This window comes from Varroa destructor, unplaced genomic scaffold (genome assembly GCF_002443255.2).
Source record: "Varroa destructor unplaced genomic scaffold, Vdes_3.0 BEIS01000003.1, whole genome shotgun sequence".
In the NCBI taxonomy this organism is placed as follows: Eukaryota; Metazoa; Arthropoda; class Arachnida; order Mesostigmata; family Varroidae; genus Varroa; species Varroa destructor.
In genome coordinates this window covers 11,134,112-11,154,146 of record NW_019211456.1, presented here as the reverse complement: position 1 = coordinate 11,154,146, position 20,035 = coordinate 11,134,112, and the positions used below count along the sequence as shown (strand labels likewise).

The following is a 20,035-nucleotide window of genomic DNA, read 5'->3' as shown; positions in this document are numbered from 1 at the left end:
TTTTCGAGAGTAAACAAAAGGTATGACTAGTGAAAGCGTCGTCATCGAAATCGCTGGGGCAAATCGCTTCCGCTAGACCGCAACACAAAATCATGCTGACTTAGTAGATGAGTCAGTCAGCAAAAATGAGATCAGTAGGTAATGTTATCTAAATTGCATGACGAGAGTGATAATAGCTAACATACTGCCGTTTTGCCGGATTGTTTGTAGTTTGGATAATAGGTGATATTATTGATGTTTTCAGCTCAGCATTTGTGGTAGTAGATTAAGTTTGGAATACGATTGCTTCGAACTTACTGCTAGAGTGATCGTCAATTGACAAAAAAAATCTATCTTTTAAAAACAAATTTTATAAGTCGACGATACAGATCAAATGGGGTGGAGGCTGCTTGATTAAAATCATCAATCAAAAAATAGCTTCTGTAGTGCTGTAAAAATTAAACATATTATCTTTAAACCCATATATTTGCATATCAATTACAGTCTATTTTTGCCTTCTCCATAACTTCATTACAGCATCGTGGTGGCTTGAGAATTTCTTGTTGCTGCTGCCTTTAGAAAGACTGAGTCAATGTACAATTTACTGTTAGTACGTACTCCTCTTGAGGGACGCGTGATAAAAAAGAAACATCTACATAATAGATAGTAAGGCAGAAAAGTTTAGTAAATTAAAGTGCGAAATAAACAATAAGCTGGTTTAATATCTGTCTTAATTGAGTTGCGTTTACTGTCTGGCTGTTTGCATCACTAACACACAAAAAAGCTGCGTCCGTAGTAGTGCAATAAGGGTCAGCGGCCGAACAGAAGTTAACTTTATTTTAGAACTAATACACGAGAAGCAAGTTCACTCGCTAGAAAAAAAAGATGAACTTAAAACTAATCTCCCTGCATTAAATTGTCAGTGGCGTACGCTTAATTTGATTTTAGGGAACTGTAACTACCGTTCGTAAAGAAATGGGAGTTTTGAAATCTCAGTTATTAAGCGACGCGTGTTTTAAAAGCTCTAAATTTATGCCGCGCTCATCTTACGGAACTGTATTCCAATAACGCTTATTTGTTTGTAAAGTGTTATTAGTATGATAGATGTTTTAACACATCGTAAGTGGCTGGGTATGTTATACCGTTGTAGAATCGCCTTTGGCGATTACAACTGCATTGCCCATCGAATTTCCACTATGTATATGAATTTTACCAGCAGTTTTCCTTCGGTGCACAAAGGAGCTTATAGCATCGCCGGTGCGTTCCCCTGGAAATTCTGTTGTCAGATTCTGGTATCTTTTGTCATTAATGAATGGTGTTATGGAAGAAAAAAATGGCAAATTATGAAGTGTTACTCCGTTCAGGCTCTAAGCCAAGAAAAAAACAAAAATAAAAACGCTTTCATTATAATTGTAGGGACCTATTGTTTTGCAAGTATATTCCTCGTCTGTGGTAATGAATTCAATAAAACAAATGTTCTTCCATGAACGTATTTCTGGAATCATTCTTTTTTATTGCAGATAAACTACATGTTACTAATTTGTCTGTCGCTGAACTTTCTTGGTTAAAGGTCTCGTAGGAAGCCAGCTGGCGTTGGGAGTACGATATTCGACGCCGCACCTCGTGAAGTCCTCACCTATAGAAGCTCCTGTAAATTGAAATGCTTTTATTCTGATCAAGGGATATAGCTATCATTTCTCAAGACACAGCGGTTTAAACAGTAGTTTTGGTCACCCGCAATTGGATCGTATCACTTTGTCACAGATACGTAACACTTTAAGAGAAAACAATTGTGCGTTTCACCCCCAACGACGGTAAATTACTATTGAATGTTACCTGCTGTTTATAACTGTGCCCACCTAGAGAAATATACTGGCGTAGTAGAGGGGGCAGATTTTCTAATTCACAAGTACGGTACTAATAACAACAATTGCAAAAATTAGAAATATATTTAATTAGATCATAACAGTTACCTGTCTGTGTTCCGTTGCCTAAGAAAGCTCAATCTTGTACAATCAGTCTGTTTAGTGAAAGGATCATTATGGCCCATTATTACCTGTATTACAACGTATGATGATGAGGAGTTCTTGAAGACTGTTGATCAGATGGCAACGTTCAATCTTTAATCTATGTTTCCCAAATATTTTCAGTCACGCTAATCTCCTGAAAAACAGCATCTAGGAAGTTCGAATGATGACGGCCGGAATCGATGGCCCTGCATGCGTTGAGCGCAGCTTAATTTCAAACAGCACAAGAGATACACAGATGTTTCTTGTGCAGTCTCTAGATTTATCCGTTAGAATGGCCAGCTTTTGTCTGATACGCAATATACTCACTGACGAGGGATCATTATATAGTAACAAATCGATTATTCGCTTGAAAAGACTGGGGACTGTACTGAAAGGGTTTCGCTTCAGCCTATAAATATAATATACTATAATTTGCAGGGGAAAATGACATCGCTTATTAGGGGATCTCGTCTCTTTTGGGAATTCAAGCCGACTGAAGCAAACGTACATGTCTGTATATCAATCATTACGACGGCTGAAGGTGCGGAAGGCAATACCGCTAACCACTCACCAGGTTTGTACCCATCAACGACTTTCAACGCAAGAAGACATTATTTGCCTTGGTATTTTCAAAAAAAAAAAAAAAAAGTATTTTCATATATGGTTAGCATGGTTATAGACTAACCGCGATAAAGTTTCTGGCACAACTTCAATAACGCTAATAGTCTTTAACAAGCCAATGTGTAATTTGTAGGATCTAATGAGCGCCCTGTTGCTCAAAACAACATTCTAGCAACATTTGTCTAAGCACAAAGTCTGCCAGCACTTAAAGGCGTGACAAAGCTAACCATAACAGACGTACCCGTAATGAACAAGAAGGTATACGGAGGCGGACGAGTACAGGTGCGGTATCGACGCGTCTAAATTAGATAATAGGATAAAAGACTAGAGTTGGTTAGAGGGCGCTGGGAAGCGTATTGTAGATGTGTGAACAATACCACAATAGAGCGAAGGAAAATAGTCATTTGTTCAAGTTCCACATCCAGCCTTGAATCACAGTTACACAGTCGTATATTTAAGCAGCGTCAAGAAGCAGCGGATGGAGTTGTAGTAGAAAAAGTATTCATAGAATAATACAGAAACGCGTTTTTTTTTAACTATCTATATCTAGCGAATATGGCCACGAGACTTCCTAATTTTTATTACCAATTATTCATTATTGTTAATGATTTTCAACAGTCACCTTTAGTTGGAGAGACGAAGAAAATCATTTTTATATGGTAGTCGAGTGTCCGACACACGAAATCCATGGGTAATCTAACGCAAAAAAGGACCTGAAATTCGTAACAAAATATCCGGGCGGTCAAAACAATTTATGGCATCATGAACGAGAAAACTTAGACAAGAAATTGTGCTACTATAGCCTTTTATTGCGACGATATAGATGCCAAGAGTAACTGCTAAAAAAAAAAACCTTATTAGATCTAAATAATGAAAGGACGTTTGTGTGATCAAGTAATGTAAACATAAAATCACACCTATGGATGAAATGTAATGATTAACTACGATTTATCAGACATTCTGGGCTGGGCAGCGTGCATTAAATTGCCCAAAAGTCGTCAACATTTAATATATTGGGTGCAATAATTAGGAAACAATGCACAAGGCTACTTACAAGAACGATGAATTTGGGTAAGCTGATGAACGTCGATCTGCTCTATTATAGGCTATCTTTGACGATCGAACAGACATTTACTTGAGGAGCTTTGCCTTTAGGTATGACCGGCCACAAATGCTATCAGACATATTCCCGTATGCGAAAAGGCCATGTTTAAATCATACTATGATCAGTAGAGTTTTGAGCCGCTCGCAACGCGCTAAGACCACCCACCCATTATTTCCATTATCAATAACATACTTTCTGTTATACAGTTCGTTGCCGGCCGCAACATAAGCGGACCGGATGCCAAAAAAACTTGTTTTTATGGCTACAAAAAAGCATGTAAATTAGAGAAAGCACATTGATACGAATTGTGAACTTGGTTTCACGTTTAACTTAGTGCCTTATTTGATCTATGGAATCTCTACTATGGAATGTACCTGTTTAAAATTCTGCTATGTTCAGAAAAAAAAACTTTTCCGCTATAGTTTCTCCATCGTACACTTGATGAACGTAACTAGTTAGAAATATTCTGCAAAGACATTCAAAAGTGTCATTTAAAGATATACTTTATCCTAGGTCGCACATACTGAGCTAACCTGAGGCAATGTTTTCATCGTATCATAAACACGCCATCTGAACGCTCACGAGCGACCTCTAACGGATCAGGCAGGCTGGCTGGAAGAAACCCGTTTGCCAACTGACCACGCGAAATACTAGAACCTATGCAGTGTATTATCCATCATATCCAGAAACAATCGTTGCTGAATAGTTAGACCTTAACTACACTATTGTTGCTCGTTTAAAACTAGATAGATTGACTTCGTACGTATGTGTGCCTCTCGTGTGCGTCATTTAATCCGCGTGTTTACTTAGGCAGCAAGGCGACCCCCCTATTCAGCCAGAGTGATGGTGCATAATGTAAAAAAGAAAAACATAATTTCTATACCTATAATTGCTTGTTTCCACTTGATCGAAAACCAATGTCTTTATTGAGGAAGTGATATTTGCTTAATAAATACTGTATTTGGAACATAGTTGTACAGGCGAACAAACGGGACGGTCAACAAGTGGTAAGCATTTAAAACAGCCGTCGGACTTCAGGGCGAACCGCATTTGAAATTAATTATCTCTTCATACTAAACATATAGTAGTTATTGACATAAATTGCACATTCTATATATTGTAGCTCCATTCAGGGAAACCGCTATCTATGCCTTCCTTGAGCTTAAACCATCTACGCCTACACGTTTGTCTGAAAAGACCATTGCTAAAATAAATGTCCAATCATCCATAAATTCGAATAGACCAACTTTGGCGATCAATGACACTTTCAGACGTTGCTGGTACGCATGTCGACCTTTGATTTAGGTTTATCGTTCCTTCATTAAAATACGTAACCTTTGTTCCCATTTTGCCGCTCATTATAGCGCTGCATTGGCACAATGTTTTATGAGGATATTCTAAACCCACAGCAAAGAGCGATTATCGTTTAGAAATGATCCTGGCGCACCGATATTTCACGGGCTTCATGGTAGTTTCGCCTTACATGTCACCTCTCTCCCCGCTCAATTCTATTCGACTGAAATCTAGAGTTCCTTTACCTGGCGCACGTAATTAGAATGTTCACTCAGGACCAGGAATCTGACATGCAAATACCTAGATGCCAAGATGTCGTGTAGCAGAAGAAAATACTATTTACGGGTAAACAAATGAGGTCTCATCGCAGTACAAATGAAAAGAGAAAGTACTCATCATCGTGCCTTGATCGCGCACAGTTGCAGGACAAAGCCATTTAAAGGGCATTTTAGCAACTCGATGGCCTGGCAACGGTGACAAACTGATGAGTGTTAAGTCGATAAGTAAGTAAGTAAGTTAGAAACGATAAGTCGCCGGCTAAAACAAGACAACAAAGAAAGTGAACGTTATTTGAATTTACCGCCCTCAGCTACTGCTCTATCTCTACAAATCAAAGATTAGGCGGTAGCAGAATACAGATGCTAATGGCAACAGCTGAATGGCAGCGTCGCTCAGTTAAAAAAAACACGTTGCCAAAAAGAAAAGATGAAAAATATAGATTTCAGCTAGCCAGTGATATCGTCTTCCCAACGGACTGATATGGCTGAAATTGTCACACTGAGGAAGTCGGCGGCAGAACGTTGTCTGCATCACGGGACTGCTTTGCTTTGTCAATATTTGCATGAGATTCATGCGTCTTTTTGTCATCATCAGCGTCGTCGTCGTCGTCTTTGTCTTCCTGTGCTTCTGACGTCCTTCATTTCTGTTATTTTTACTCTCAGCAGTTCGAGAGAGTGCTTTCTGAATCATTAAAATGCGACGGTAAAGATCGAGTGCAGATTCGTAAGAAGTTACCAGTTCAACGAATGAGGCGTCATAGTTATGCTGATTTTACGTGTAATAAATACTTGGACAGCGGCGGTACGAACCAAATCAACTTTCTCTTATTTTTTTTAAACTAATAGTTAAACTGAGAAATTACGATGAATTGTACGGTTTATATAGATGTAAAATACTTTGTCGAAAAAGGACTAGGTCCACCTTAGGTGAAATCAAAAAGATTGGGCGTATACGTAAAACTTATTTCTAAATACCCGTGATGGCTTCGACAATCTGAAATCGTCTCGGTTGACTTCGGTACTTCAGTAGTCCAAGAACTGAATAGACACACGTATTTGGTACAAAAATAGTAAGCAGACGTGAACGATATTCTACAAAAACTGGCTTTACGCTTACGACCCTCGGAAATCACATGCTAAGATGACTCTTGGGGAGGTTCTCGCCACATTGTTAAGGAAAACAGAAATCTAATTTAATTGTGAATTATCATCACCAATTTAGACCTTTCTCCTAAAAACATGGCATGCTCTATACAACGTTACTTGGAATAATTTCATCCTGTTTGGACCCCATCCTCGAGTGGAGGCCAAATATAATCTATTCGTAACATCTCTCCCAATGCCAAAAGACGTTAACTGGTACGTCACCCAAAAATCCGCAAATAAGAAAAACAACTGATGAATCCTTGCGCAGCTCGAGAGCGTCATCAATTCGGAAGAAACAATTGTTGGAATATAAACACCGACATTTGCTCGGAGGAACATCTAAATACATATTCAGTCATTTCTAACTGCTATGACATACATAATCTATTTGTGCTATCGGAGTAAAAATCCCATTGTCATTACAAAAAAAATGCAGGATGCCGTTGAAAGGAACACTCGTGTGACACCTTGTTCGATAAGAATACTGACAGATTCTATAGATGCCACTTAATGCGATCAATGAGTAGATGTACTTACTTATTTGTTAACTTACGTTAGCTCCGAAGGAGGCGGTTATCCTCGTGTGGTACGAAAGAGTGTCCAGTTCTGTATTTCGGAATTATCGATTTTGAACTATGCGAAATTTGCCTGCTTTTGCTACAAAAATAATACCCAGATAAAGCCGCCGTCCAAATAAGCCTTTTGTCCTTCGCTTACGACTGTTTGAGTAGTACAGAATAAGTACGACTAGCACCTTCAGAGCATAACGTCTAGCCGCGACGGTTGAACTAGTTTCCGCCAAAACCACTAGCCATTAGTACTCAGTTTCTCTCTTAAGAGTCAATCCGAATCAACCCAGGTTTTTACCTAACAGTACTACAGGCTAATAAAAAAAAGTGGCTAGCGAAACCAAATCGTCCGGCCGATGTCATCCTAATCAGGTTTCCTTCTCCCCAGACGGGTTAGTGCCACCCCCCGGATCAGATCTTGCTTCGACTTCATTCTTCGAAATCCTTCGACTACATTCCTATAATCTTGCCTTCGGCGCCCCCCGTCGGGTCAATCCAGGGCATATACCATTTTTAAGCTTCAAATCTCAAGGAGCGGTATCCGCCACAGCCAAGGTTGCATCTGTACTAACGGTGCGATACGCTTGTAAACGCCAGCGTTCGCTGGTGCTGTAATATTGCACCCCGGAAGAGATTTCTCATCGTAGGGACGCTTAGAGAGTGAGGCAGGGTTCAGACCGAAGTTCCTGAGCGCGCAATCGGTTCCGACACTACCGTAAGAAGTCTCACCTTTCTTTCTTCGAATTCATGGGTAAATTTCCATGGATACTCTAGTCGCTTTTGCAAACGCCTTGGTGTACCATGCATATTGGGTGTCGAGTTGCATACCCAGGCAGTTTGCCACTTTTACCGGTTTGACTTTTTCCCCACCCAATGTCAATGTGAAAAGATTCGTCCATGTTAAGGTCTTTCTCAGTGCCCGACACATTCTTTTCCGGAGTTCCTCGACGGTTCAAGCTTGGATAGGTACAGTAAACTCGTCTTTTATGCTAGCCGACAGCTAGCAAGCTCTTTGGATTATGCTTTTACCTTCACTTCACGGTTCCAGCGGCAAACGAAAAATCTTTAATAGAACAATCACCTGTTACTTAAACTGACTGTTGTGTCGTCTACGTTGTACATCGCAGTGCATAAAGCTGATAAGTTCAATTAAAACTTTAGGTTTGTGTATATAGATACGTCACCCTTGCATTGAAGTATGCAAGAAGAGTTTTCAACCAGGGTTTGAGTCAAAAACATCTTTCCGAAGCTAGACATTACATTACTCTTTAGCAATTCGTCTATATCACGCCTTATTGGTCTACATCCAAAGCTATTATAAAACATCTCCAGAAGATTATGACCACGAACTATAGTTGTGTTTGTAGTAGGAAAGCCCATTGATAAGCATGCTTTCAAGAAAAGAATCATTTTGGGTCTTTTTTTTAAATCTGTGTTTGTTTTTTATTGAGACGTTATTTGAGTACGAATAGTCGAATTTGGTCTTTGCATAAAGCTTATTTATATAAAGTGCTATACGCATCGATGCCTGCATTGTACTATGGCTATACAAATCTGTAACGCAATGAATCGTCAGTGAAAGACGTTTAGCTAATAAGATCCTGTGTGCTATTAGTATCGTCAATCGAGTAAGTTGTGTGTAAGTGCCAAACACTAATAAATAAATGTAATTAATTTAAATTCAATCTAACAAATATATCGAAATAGAGAGCTGAACTGTATCTGAAAGTATTAGTGGTAAGCTTTACCTTATCTGTTCGACGCTTCTAAAAGCCGAACGGCGTAGATAAATTGTGTTTTTGTGTTACAAGCGCTTAATGAAAGCGCAGCCTTTCTAGTCAGGTGAGTTTCTGTTTGCCCTCCTTAAGCCTGGTACGTCAGATTAACACGTGGCACCGTGTTGTTTACGCGAAGCGTTGTCCACTTTATTGCAGTTGTTGTTGCTCGCCGTGCGACAATTTGTTACTATTTTGAGCGTTGCTAACTTCAAAACGTGATTGAATATTTTTACAATAAACGTGCCTATGCTGGGACCGTGACCTGTCGGAGTCATAATCTAGTCTTTAGACTAACTCGTTAAATCTCCTAACTTTCATCGTGAAATCGTTACCACGATCCAGTGTAATTAGAGTAACGAGGCTAACTGTTCCCCACCGTCACAGGGTACGTACAGACGAGAACGTTAGGCCGTAAGCAGTTACGTCGAACGTGCGAGTGTAGAGAAGTAGACATGGATAGAGCTTTGGAGCTAGTGTGCTCATATTTAAAACTGAAGTTGAAAAAAGCGTGCCTATATGCTAGGTTAGGCTTGAAGTGATCGTAGTAGATGAAAAGAGAGAACTTGTCTATACATACATGCAAAAATTATAATGCAGATAACGATTATTGCACTGAAGCTTATCCGACGGTCGTTTAGCTGAGTTTTCTGTGGGCGACAAACGAGAGTTATTAGGTAAGTTCAAAGCGATACATATGGGCAAGTTCATTGAAAAGCTTACCAAGCAAGCATGCAAGCGCCGATTCTTCATAGGATCCACATCAAGAAGTGAAAAAAGTAGCCATTACATCGATTTATGTGTGGAAAAATAGACGCTTCCACTGTAGCTAACGGCTGCACACATACGCCAAATAGGGCTCCAAGAAACAACGTCTTGATCTTGATAATGGACTCACATTGCTGGAGGTGCTTAGCGAAGTGTCCACATTTAGTGCGGTCATTCGACGTTCTTTACGTTCTAAATTGAAAAGTTAAAGTTAAAGTGATTTTTCAAGCAAGCACTGTTTTTCCGTGTTACTTTGTCTAGATAAAGTATATCATGGTCACCCCGCGTTGCCAGCTAAGGGGTCGTCAAGATAGTTCTCAATGTATTTACTGTGGCCGCTTGACGACACTAAGTCGTTAGCGATCCGCTAGGGATTCGTGCCCATGAATTAATGAACTTCTAAATGCAAACAGCAAACTTGTTATTTTCAAGTTAACATCACTCGTGATAAACTCCATCCCTACGCGGTAGACAGATCTTCTATCTTTGCATGAGTCGTTCATAACGTTTAATACAACAATGCTGCTGTCCGATTAGCAGATTCAATCTAGTGACGTTTGCCGTTGTTATACAGTGTGAGTCGTTTCGTCGTCGGACTCTCTGCTGAGTTGTTCATTTTTCCCCGACTGAATTATCGAAGGGGAGCACAACGAAGCCCTAGGAGCAAGCATTGCGGGCAAATCCAACCAATTATCATGAACAATAACAAACCTCACAAGACGTAAGTGCGTGTATTAGCTTACGTCACTGTTCTTTTGGCGTCCGCTGTTACACGCTGCTTGCGCGCTTAGATCTGTGCTCTTTCTCGTACATGTCCCGCATTGAAGCCAGACATAACTTCGTGCAGACGTAATAGATACGCAAATTAACTTTGTCATTGTTAGCTTTGAACATGCGTGGTGCAAATAGCTATACTGAGTATATATGCTGCGGTTGGTTTGATTGCAATTTTATATAGTCTAATCGTTCGTTTGTCCGTCTTCGAAGCGGCGAAATTTTACTGAAGAAACCTTGCCAGTAGTAATGCTTGTTTAGCTTGCAATTGTCCTGACGGTAACAAATACAACACCGTCGGTTGTACTTCCAGCCTTGTCGTTTCGAGGACGTGTTTAAGCTCCCCCTCGACAGCAAGAGCAACAAGCACCAGTCTCACTTAACACGGAGCCATGATAGATTTGCTGTACGCTGAATAATAGTGACTCAGTATTGTCGAATAGTCCACTAACGGTCGTTGCGACGATCTTACGCATAGCAATGTAAGCAAATCTCTCCTGTAAGCACTTTTACTTTACGTAAGCGTTGTCCTTGTTTTGCACCATGCCCACGATTACCTTAGGCTGATGCCGTCGCTTCCCCGGGGGCCTGTAAAAGCTGTCTTGACAAACTGATGAATAGCCGCATACACTAAGCGCATACTACTATCTAACAACAACTGTGGATATAATTATTTCTGCCACTGGTTAGCGCGTCGCGCTTCATGTTGGTGCCTATAGACGCGCACATGGCTTTACGTGCGCCATTTCTTGGACGGACACACTTTTGGTTAAATTTACGGGAAAAAGATGTTGGTTGTACGATGACAGGCCGAGGAGACTAAGGAAGGCGATCGCCCCGTGGGAACGACTGTGAAAGCTTTTGGTTGAATATGCGATCTCCTCTATCGACGACATCATGTACTACTATTATTGTCTAACATAGCTTATATAATGGCTAGCATAGACATTAAGCGCGCGAGGTGGCCAGGGCCACAGGCAGAATCCGAAGAGATAAGGTCGAACGAAGCACTTAAGATAACTACTAGTATACACACATATAATTATGGTAGCGGCACTCAGGGCACCTTCTCCTATAGGTGGATTTTTTGCTTTATAAATGGGTCGGTTGTGTTGAGTATAATAGAAATTTACTTCGTGTTTTACTATTGAACATCTCATGATATGGGTAGTTCGCCTTGGGTGCCTGAATGAATTAAGATACATGTATGCAGTCGTTCTTTTAGCATACGAATGGCAGCGTACAAATAATGGATGCGAGATGATTCAAAAAAAGAGAAATCAGCGTAACTGTTTGTAGTGTGAAAAAAAAAAAAAAAAAGAACACTACTGTTATAGCAAATATTCAATCGTCAGAAATCCAGGGACGTTTACTGTGAACGAATAGACTTAGAAGCCGTTTACTTGCCGCTATTCAAGTGATAGGCTCACTTTTATTTACAGGTCGATTCAGAGCGCTCCAACTATCCGTAAAAATCAACAATCCACTTTCTCTCTCAACACGACGAGATCCGAAGACCTCATCATTTTATAATATCTATTATCTTGTGTCCTGTCTTTTATCTTTTTCAGCCGGTCCTTGTTATTTTGTCTGATAGTAATCTGCTTGTACTTTTGGCACTAGTTCTATTTTTCTCTTCTAGATGGGCTTCACCCTCTTTACACTATCCCTATTACTAAGCTATAAAAAAATTTAGTGCGTTCGCTGTTTTGCCAAAGAAAAGCATAGATATACAAAAAGAGTTCATAGCGAATGAGAACATCAAATTATCCGTAGTATAGCATGTTAGAAATTACTTGTAGAGTTATCTAGATAAAGAGATTTATACACGCACACACACACTCAAGGTCTGGAAAAATGTATTACGTTATGAATGAAGTTACCAAAGTTAGTTAGGTTAACCATAAACAATTGTGTCCAGCTGTAGCAGTTCGTCTCATACTATTCGAGCTTGATCTGGCCATTTAAGGGAAGTAATTAGCACGTCGTCGAGCTAATACGGACTCATGAGTGATGAGGCTGAAATGCTCGGACTTGTCCTAATCGACCACTACGCTTAACGTCAACAAGCCGATAAATTGGAGGAGGTCATATGGCCGTATGGTAAATTCGCGGTCCGAGCTATACCACATAGTATTGCCATAGTTTTGTTTCAGAGAGTAAAAAATATCGACATACATAATACCTTTCAAGCATTCGCACAACAGTATGTGATTCATGAATTGGTATAGGAGTAAAACGGTACGCGCAGGCAGATGCCGATTCTTTTCAGGTGCCTCGTATGTATGTATATATAGATATTGCGATGCGCAAAGGTTACATTGGATGCAGGGCCAGGTCGAAGGATCAGTATGCAATCAATTATCCGCTCTTGCGCTAGAAGGAAGAACAAAGAAGATGATACAAGAAGCTTTCCTTTGTTGCTTCTCAGTTCAATTGAACTACACGAATTATTATCGGGTTGTTATTATTATATTAAATTAGTCAAACGTGACGCGCTTCTTAGAAAACAATTTCTTTTAGCCCCATTGTCTCCTGTGTGTTCGATCGAGCGTTTGATTCAATAGCTTTTGTACTCACGCATCCTCTGACGCAGAGAAATTTTAAAATCAGTCGGCAAAAATGAACGTTCGGAGTAAAATGGAAGTGCATCCTCGAAACCTACTTTATTTGGTGTCCTAAGCAAGCCATACATAATCCGTTCAAGGTGTCGCGTATAATGCAATAACACGACTACTTCGGCATGCACTACGATAAGGTAATTATGACCGATTCCTTTACAGGATTGTTACCGCCGATCAGACGCGGCCTGCCCCCTACAACGTGAAGAAAAACCAGCACTGGGTGGTAAGTTCAGACGAAAGTGCGCTGCCTATAGTCATGAAAAGTTCCCGCAAAAAAGGATACAATTTGCAAATGTTGTGACACGGAAAGTCTGCTATATGGGGAACGGCCGACTCATCAACTGAGCGAAGCTGTACGTTTTAATAACAAGAATAATAAAGTCATAGGGATTTAACAAAATATGCTTTTTTATTAAATATATTGTAATCATCGTTATATCATTATAGATATATATGTATATATATATATATTTTTTTTTTTTTTTAAATAATATTATTATTTATTATTAGTTTTTGTCATTTCTTTCAAATAACCAAGTCTACGCCCGTCTTAATCAAGCAGGTAGAATCGAGCCACATACGACTAGTTCAATCTCTATCTAAAAATGCCAGGCAGAATCCTGTCTTGAGATTGAATGATCGGTTATAGAACGGAGGTTAACGGCTTAACGAAACGCTCGTTGCAGTCGATATCCAGAATATCCACACCCTATACGTTCGTAATTTTTACCTTCATCAGCAACGTTATTTAATGGTACGGACAAGCGGATTTCACCAAATTGTTAATTAATACAAACAAAAACAAGGACTGTGTGCCCATAACACAATCTTGCGTCAAATACATTATCAGTTTTGTCTGCTGCGATCATTGACACCTTCCGTATTTGTGATTCTTCCATCGCAGAATCAAAATTTTGAAAATTAGGCCCAACAAAAATATTTGAAAATTTTAAATGATTGCAGTGAACAGCAGCTTTCAGGAATAGATCATATAATAGATGAAAGCTATAAATTTATTGTCGATATGCTATGACAGTTATATGTTCTTATGCATAAGACAACAGAAGGCGGATGGCGAAGGATAGAAGGCACTATCGCATGTCTCGATTGTAAATTTCTCCTTCCGTTCGCATAACAGAAGTGCATTTGACCCGGCGAATAAGACTAACACACAAGCGAACCCCAGCGAATATCTCTAAGTGATAAATGGGGAGAGATATGTACTCTTAACTTAATTTGGCATTTCTCTATTTAGTGCTCAAAACTTCTTCCAGTTACGTCCCCACATGTCATTCGATTCTGCGCTAAACTGGAAAGCTGTATATTAATAGCTCGTTCGCAAAACCCATGTTACAAATACGGCCCCGGACTCATATTTTAGACCCTGAATTATGTTTTGACGTACAAACTAGTTTGATTTGGCGGCCTATCTTGACTTTCAAGCAGGCATTAGAAACATTTCAAAATCAGTTTGTAACGCATATCAGCTTGAACAACGTTGTATGTAGGACAACGCTGGATATTGAACACGGTCGCAGCAAAGGTCTCTAGCAAGCGGAGAAGGGGTAGACCTGTTCGAACCTGTAGTATAGCAGTATCATGATAACCACATTAAATTGCGAAGATTAAGAATTCCTTTTCTTAGATTTACGCTCAGCGGCGTCATGCCTTTATTCCGGTCTTTCCTTGAAGGAAGACGAACGAATGAGCAGACGAAATTTACGGCTCTGGGTAAATAGACCGATGCCTCTGCAACTCTTTTAGCAGAACTCTTAATGCTTCCTTAAGGGACACAGCTACTCATACACCGTCTTTGCCGTTATCGCTTTTCAGAGGTTTTTTCTTTCACTTTTTGAGTATTATGTCACTGCACCAGATATAGATAAAATGGCTCCTTCGAAAACCCCCAACCTGGGTTGGACGTAGAGTGCGCCATGGAACTGAATTCAGAGCCCTTTTCAATCGGCCCCGTATAACAAACCACCTAAAACGAGAACAGAACCACTATTGATTCCGCATTGGAGCGCTCTACGTACCAATAACACGTGCATCCCAAGCCCCAGAAGCGGAACCGAGCGTTCTCATCGAACTAAATTAGCATCATATACGAAGCGAAATCGGTCTGGCAGGTAAAATTATCATATAAAGTCGATCGCATCGGGAGTCAACTGTTGGAATTAGCGCTAATGTCTGTAAATTTAGATTACTGGTCGAGCTGTCATTCGCCGGTCAGTTATAGCTCATGCTGAAATGTCTGCAGGTTACGTTGATCTGTCGACAAAGAGTGACGGTACACAGCGCTTTGATATGTTTGATGTGCATTATACGCGCGATACTGGGAATGAAACATGGGCAACAGTGATAAAGGCATTTGAGGATGTTCTGGTCCAAATAAGTTCGAGCCTATCAATGTCGGGCCGCAATTTGAACTTTGAGAATCTTGCTGACGAAGACTTAAAATTTGTCTGTACACTGATTTTTTTTCTAGAAACGTATATATATATACATATCAATAAAAAATAGTTCGAGCTGCTTCGGCATACCTTTGAAAACTCGTCGTTTCCAGCAACATACACTAAAATGTGTCACGCTTTGATAATTCGTGAGCTTGAAGCAAGTTCTCATTCCAGAAATCGCTTCTGGCGCCGAACTCTCGGTACATTACAATAGTGCGTCATCTTGGTGAAAGATAATCTATACTTCGCTCGAAAAAAAAGTAGTAACTAATAAGCAGATCGCTACATCTGAGCAGATTTTGCGATATCTTAGTTTACCGTGGTGAGATTTTATGTTAAGCTTGCTCTCAGCCAATGCAGCTCTATGCGCTCTTCATTCATTGGGCTGGGAACGGCCAGCAAGGGATGCTGGCGAAGGATTTTCTTTGGAGAGGGCCGTCTACCTTTATGCGTCTTCCCTAACGTCCGTCAATCTCGTATAGTTTTTTCCCTTCCCTCACGAGTAGACTCGATTGGCCAGTAGTTGGTGAAATTCACCGATTTTTTCCTTTGTCAGCCAGAAGAACTAACGTCCTTCATGGAGATGGGCTATGTTCCTCTGATCCACTGATGAATCGCCCTAGTCAGTACTTGTTTATAGTTAGCCTGTAGGTTTCATACCTTGACGTAATTTATCGAATGAAGCTTGTAAAAAAACTCAGCCAGTGGCAACGGAAAGGACGCGTAGTTAAAACTCGTACGCTAAAGGATGACCTATACTCCTTTGTCTGAGTGACGCCTTAAAGACGACTATGGTGCATCAGTAACCATCTTGTGAGCCACAGCACGGTTTCAACACACCTGCACCAATGGGCCATCGATCCAATCTTCCAATAACAGTGGCACAAGCGAGACGATTAATTGCTCTTGACTAACGAATGTTGCCCCTTAGTTGTACCTTCTTTTTAACATCCATAGTTTTCTATTGAGGAACAGTCTTATTGAGGTGATAGGCCAAATGCGAGGCTCGTCTTGCAGGCAAGAAGTATACGATCGGCGAAATAGAGCATTGTGGTCCGTCTTCGGAGGTGAGCCAGCTGTAATGTTGACGCTTGTCACTTCAGGGCACTAAATTCGAATCTAAACGTGTAGATAAAGTATCTATTTGAAAGCGACCCCTGCTTCATGACGAACCGTGTTCAAAATCAATAGGGCAGGTTCTACAACTCTGCTTGTTTAGCTAGAAAAGAGAAACTGCAAATATGTCATTATCTAATTCTGCCCAATGATAATGCAGTGCACTGCGTGTCGCTGAATAACATGGGCAGACGCCAAATAACAAATGAGAAAGATAAACAAATCGTTGCGTGATCAATACATAGACTTTTTTTTTACGCTTTTACAATGCCTGAATAGAAATATAGACGAAAGGTAGTTTTTAATAAAACATGAACGCTTATTGACGCCGTTTGCTCGGTGAACAATACATAGAACTGTGTAAAATGTGAGGTTTTTTCGAACAAGGTATAATTGTTGAGACGAGTTCAGTTTATTAGATCAGAATCTGTCGACAGCGCAAGGCAAAACATGAGCTATATTCATGATGTATGCCTACCTTTCCGAACAAGCCTTTAATAGATACACATATCCTGGCCATCACATTTGAAACGTACGTTGAGTAGCACGGCGTTCAATGCGAAGCGAATAGCAGTGGTTATTAAGGGGAGGCATCAAGGAAGACGCCAGGCCTTTTTCGATCTCACTTTTCATGCCCCTACCATTGTGTCCCTTGGCATTCACTTACGCTCGTGCTAACTAGCAGTGGAAACTACTACGTCATCTGTGACTCCCCCTGCATGTATAACTATATCCATGTGGGACTGTGACAAGTCCAATGTAAAAATTTTCGGTGAGGGAACGCACGTGGCATAATTAACAGTGTGCCAACAAGAACAAAAAAATAAAGAGAAACCATGGCCTATTGGAGAGAATGCGTATAGCGGTGTTTAGCATCGTTGCGGGCCGCTCTATAATGAATCTCTCTCTGTCTGGTTTTGAATATTTTCAGTTTCTACCAGAAGCCCTTTTTATTTATATATTCGTATGTTCTCTAGTAAATTAAATGTTATTAACTTAGAAAAAAAACTAATTTGACTAATGTTCGAGTTCAGCGTGTTGTTAGTTCAGCTGGAGCCAACTTATATTAACAAGAAGTTGTTTCATGGCTACAATTTTTCACCATTATTCTTGTGTTAAAGTTTAGTGAATTTCACTCATGCGATAGCTTCACCTAGTTTCTTGCACTAGAAGTTCCTTTTTCTTATAGGCTTGATTGTGAATCTGAACGTAAAGACGATCCGATAGGCCCGATTTTCGATTGCCTTCTTACACAATCGGGAAGCTGATAAGGGAAGGGCTCCGAAAATTTCGCTTAAATATGGCATCTTTTTCTAGGTTCTTATCTATCTCATACGGGATCCAAAATCTCGTCACAATTATTCTATTTAAGATATTCGTCTGATTATGGATATGCTAGGCACCCGAAAAATGATTGAAGAAAAGAGACGTCAAAGATTCTAGACATTTCTGTTCATTAATTGGCTGGTAAATCTACGAATCTACGAAAAAATCATATATTGTTTTATATAAAAGCAGCGAATAGTAGAATGCAGTTGTTGCTATCAGTGAAAGCACTCGTTGAAGACCAATCAAAAAACCTCCTAGTAGCAAATGTTCTATAAGACTGAACCTTCAAATTAAATATGGTTTTCCTCTTAAAAATCATGTTGTGCCGTTGTTTCTGTGTTGCCTTTTTTCTATCACTTTCAACTAACTACAATTTTTTTGTTTTTGTTCCAAGCAGTTCTCCTAGGCCTTCTCGGTCGAATCCTGCGCTTGTTTCGTCAGATAAAATGGTCCTTGACTTCCCTGTCGCCCTAATTCTCTAACTGTTTCTCGCGACGTCGTTCACCATATCCTAATTTTTTTTCGGAATTATTTTGGTCAATTTAATGCTGTTTTATAGGGTCTTTTGTGTTTCTAGAACTCCGTCGTTTTTTATTTGCGTCTGTTGGCTCTACGTTTTTTTCTAACACTAGAACCTGTTTCCCGTCACTTGAAATGCCATACAGAGCCGATTTTGAGGTAGTGATATTTTTTCATCGCCAAACTCAAAATTATAGCCAGAATTTCACGAACTTAAAACGGATCTACATCAATGCAACGCCCTATTAGTAAGATAAGGTAGTGAAGGAAATATGTTTCATTCCAGCTTTCCAACTCCGGAAAAGTTGATATTCATTTCATTCATAGGTAATACATTTTTCGGAGCTATAAGCTAGCCCAACGAGTGCTAAATTTGGTCGAAGGATTGTTGGCAACAACACCAGGTAGTATCGGATCTCAGAACTTCCAGGCCTCAAAGCGTTTCTACAAATTCAACAAAAGTATATCGGGTTCGTAGAAATGGATGTAACCGTTGAATCTTGTACCCTATGTATAAGTAATCAACATATATAGCCACTGCAGGCGGATTAATTTATAGCATAGTAAATAAAATGCAAAGCTTCCTTGCGTTGTAGTTAATATTACGTAGCCGTTGCGTGTGGCTTAGAGGCTACAATGTTACTATGACCATTTCTGGAGAGTTTATTGGCACCATTATAAACTGCATGAAATTCGTGTATCGCGCGTTCTGGTCCGACTTGCTTATTGGCTCTTCTACTTTGTCTCCAAACGGGATTGGTCGCCTTGACCAAGTCTGAATTCACATGACATATCTTTTGTCCCGATTTAATTGAAGTTGGACTCTCGCTTTGGCTCGTCAACAAAGTTTTTTTAGTAAACAAGTAGACAAGTTGTAGCAAACAGGTAGCTGAAACGTCAAGACCTGCATTGCGCTTAAGGTAGGCTAGCTTCGAATTCGCCCTTAGCGGTGCTCGTATTAATGCGAGCACGGTACGCAAAGAAAGCCAGTACCATTTTTGATGGAATCTTACGTAGACACTCGCAGTCATTGTTATTATGGAAATGTGATGATAAACAAGTAATAACAAATGGAATATAGCTTGAACTCGAGAGTTCGCAACTGTCTTCTACAGCTCTCAGATGAATATAATCCAAGTCAATTCCACCTCCGTTAGATGCAAGCCATTTTGCGCGAAAGCGTTCTTAATGTACGGTCAACTCGATTGAAACAACATGGTCGAATTATAGTGTACTTTATTATTACTAAAATATTATATTGTGTGCATAAGGTATTCTATATCAAGGACAAGATTTGTGTTAACGATGTTGTTTCAAACCCATCCATCTAGGACAGATTTGGCACTCGTGATACCAGTCATCGTATTAATAATTCGCATTGGTAATCGCAACAGCGGGGGCTGCAATGCTGGCCGTCTAATTTGTCGTATATACATATATCGTTGGAGAGCTATAGTAAATAAATTTAAAAAAATTAATTACATGTTAATTTTGTTAGTAAAAATCTTTTTTTGACAGCTGACTATGATTTCCGTTTAAAAGAACGATAGATGCATGTAACTAAATGAGGATTTCTCGCAGCAAACCAACTACAAGTTTTATTTTACATACACGAAGCGCACGGAGGTGAGTAGTAAGAAACTGCCGTAGCAGGACAATGCATGTTAGTAAGAT

General features: G+C 39.9%; 1 protein-coding gene and 1 long non-coding RNA gene across 9 annotated transcripts in view; one reads left to right on the top strand and one right to left on the bottom strand.

The window, feature by feature from the left end:
• Positions 1-20,035, top strand: part of LOC111247073 (uncharacterized) — a 67,627-nt gene that overhangs the window by 37,378 nt on the left and 10,214 nt on the right. For 4 of the 8 annotated variants that reach the window (XR_015323163.1, XR_015323164.1, XR_015323162.1 and 1 more), the window contains one exon: positions 1,550-2,562. Coding sequence is in view for 2 of the 8 variants with exons in the window: in XM_022797620.2 (XP_022653355.1) it covers positions 1,550-1,629; positions 2,427-2,562; positions 13,101-13,144 (260 nt within the window). In the remaining 6 variants the exon portion in view is untranslated. Of the gene's footprint in view, positions 1-1,549; positions 2,563-6,108; positions 9,164-13,100; positions 13,342-20,035 lie in introns of those variants that run through there. The other 4 variants (XM_022797620.2, XR_015323159.1, XM_022797622.2 and 1 more) reach the window with 4 other exon arrangements.
• LOC147756516 (uncharacterized) lies at positions 1,770-4,810 on the bottom strand. The gene is made up of 3 exons (XR_015323165.1): positions 3,664-4,810; positions 3,232-3,322; positions 1,770-2,908 (listed from the first exon to the last, which is right to left on the bottom strand). It is a non-coding gene; the product is annotated as an uncharacterized LOC147756516 (long non-coding RNA).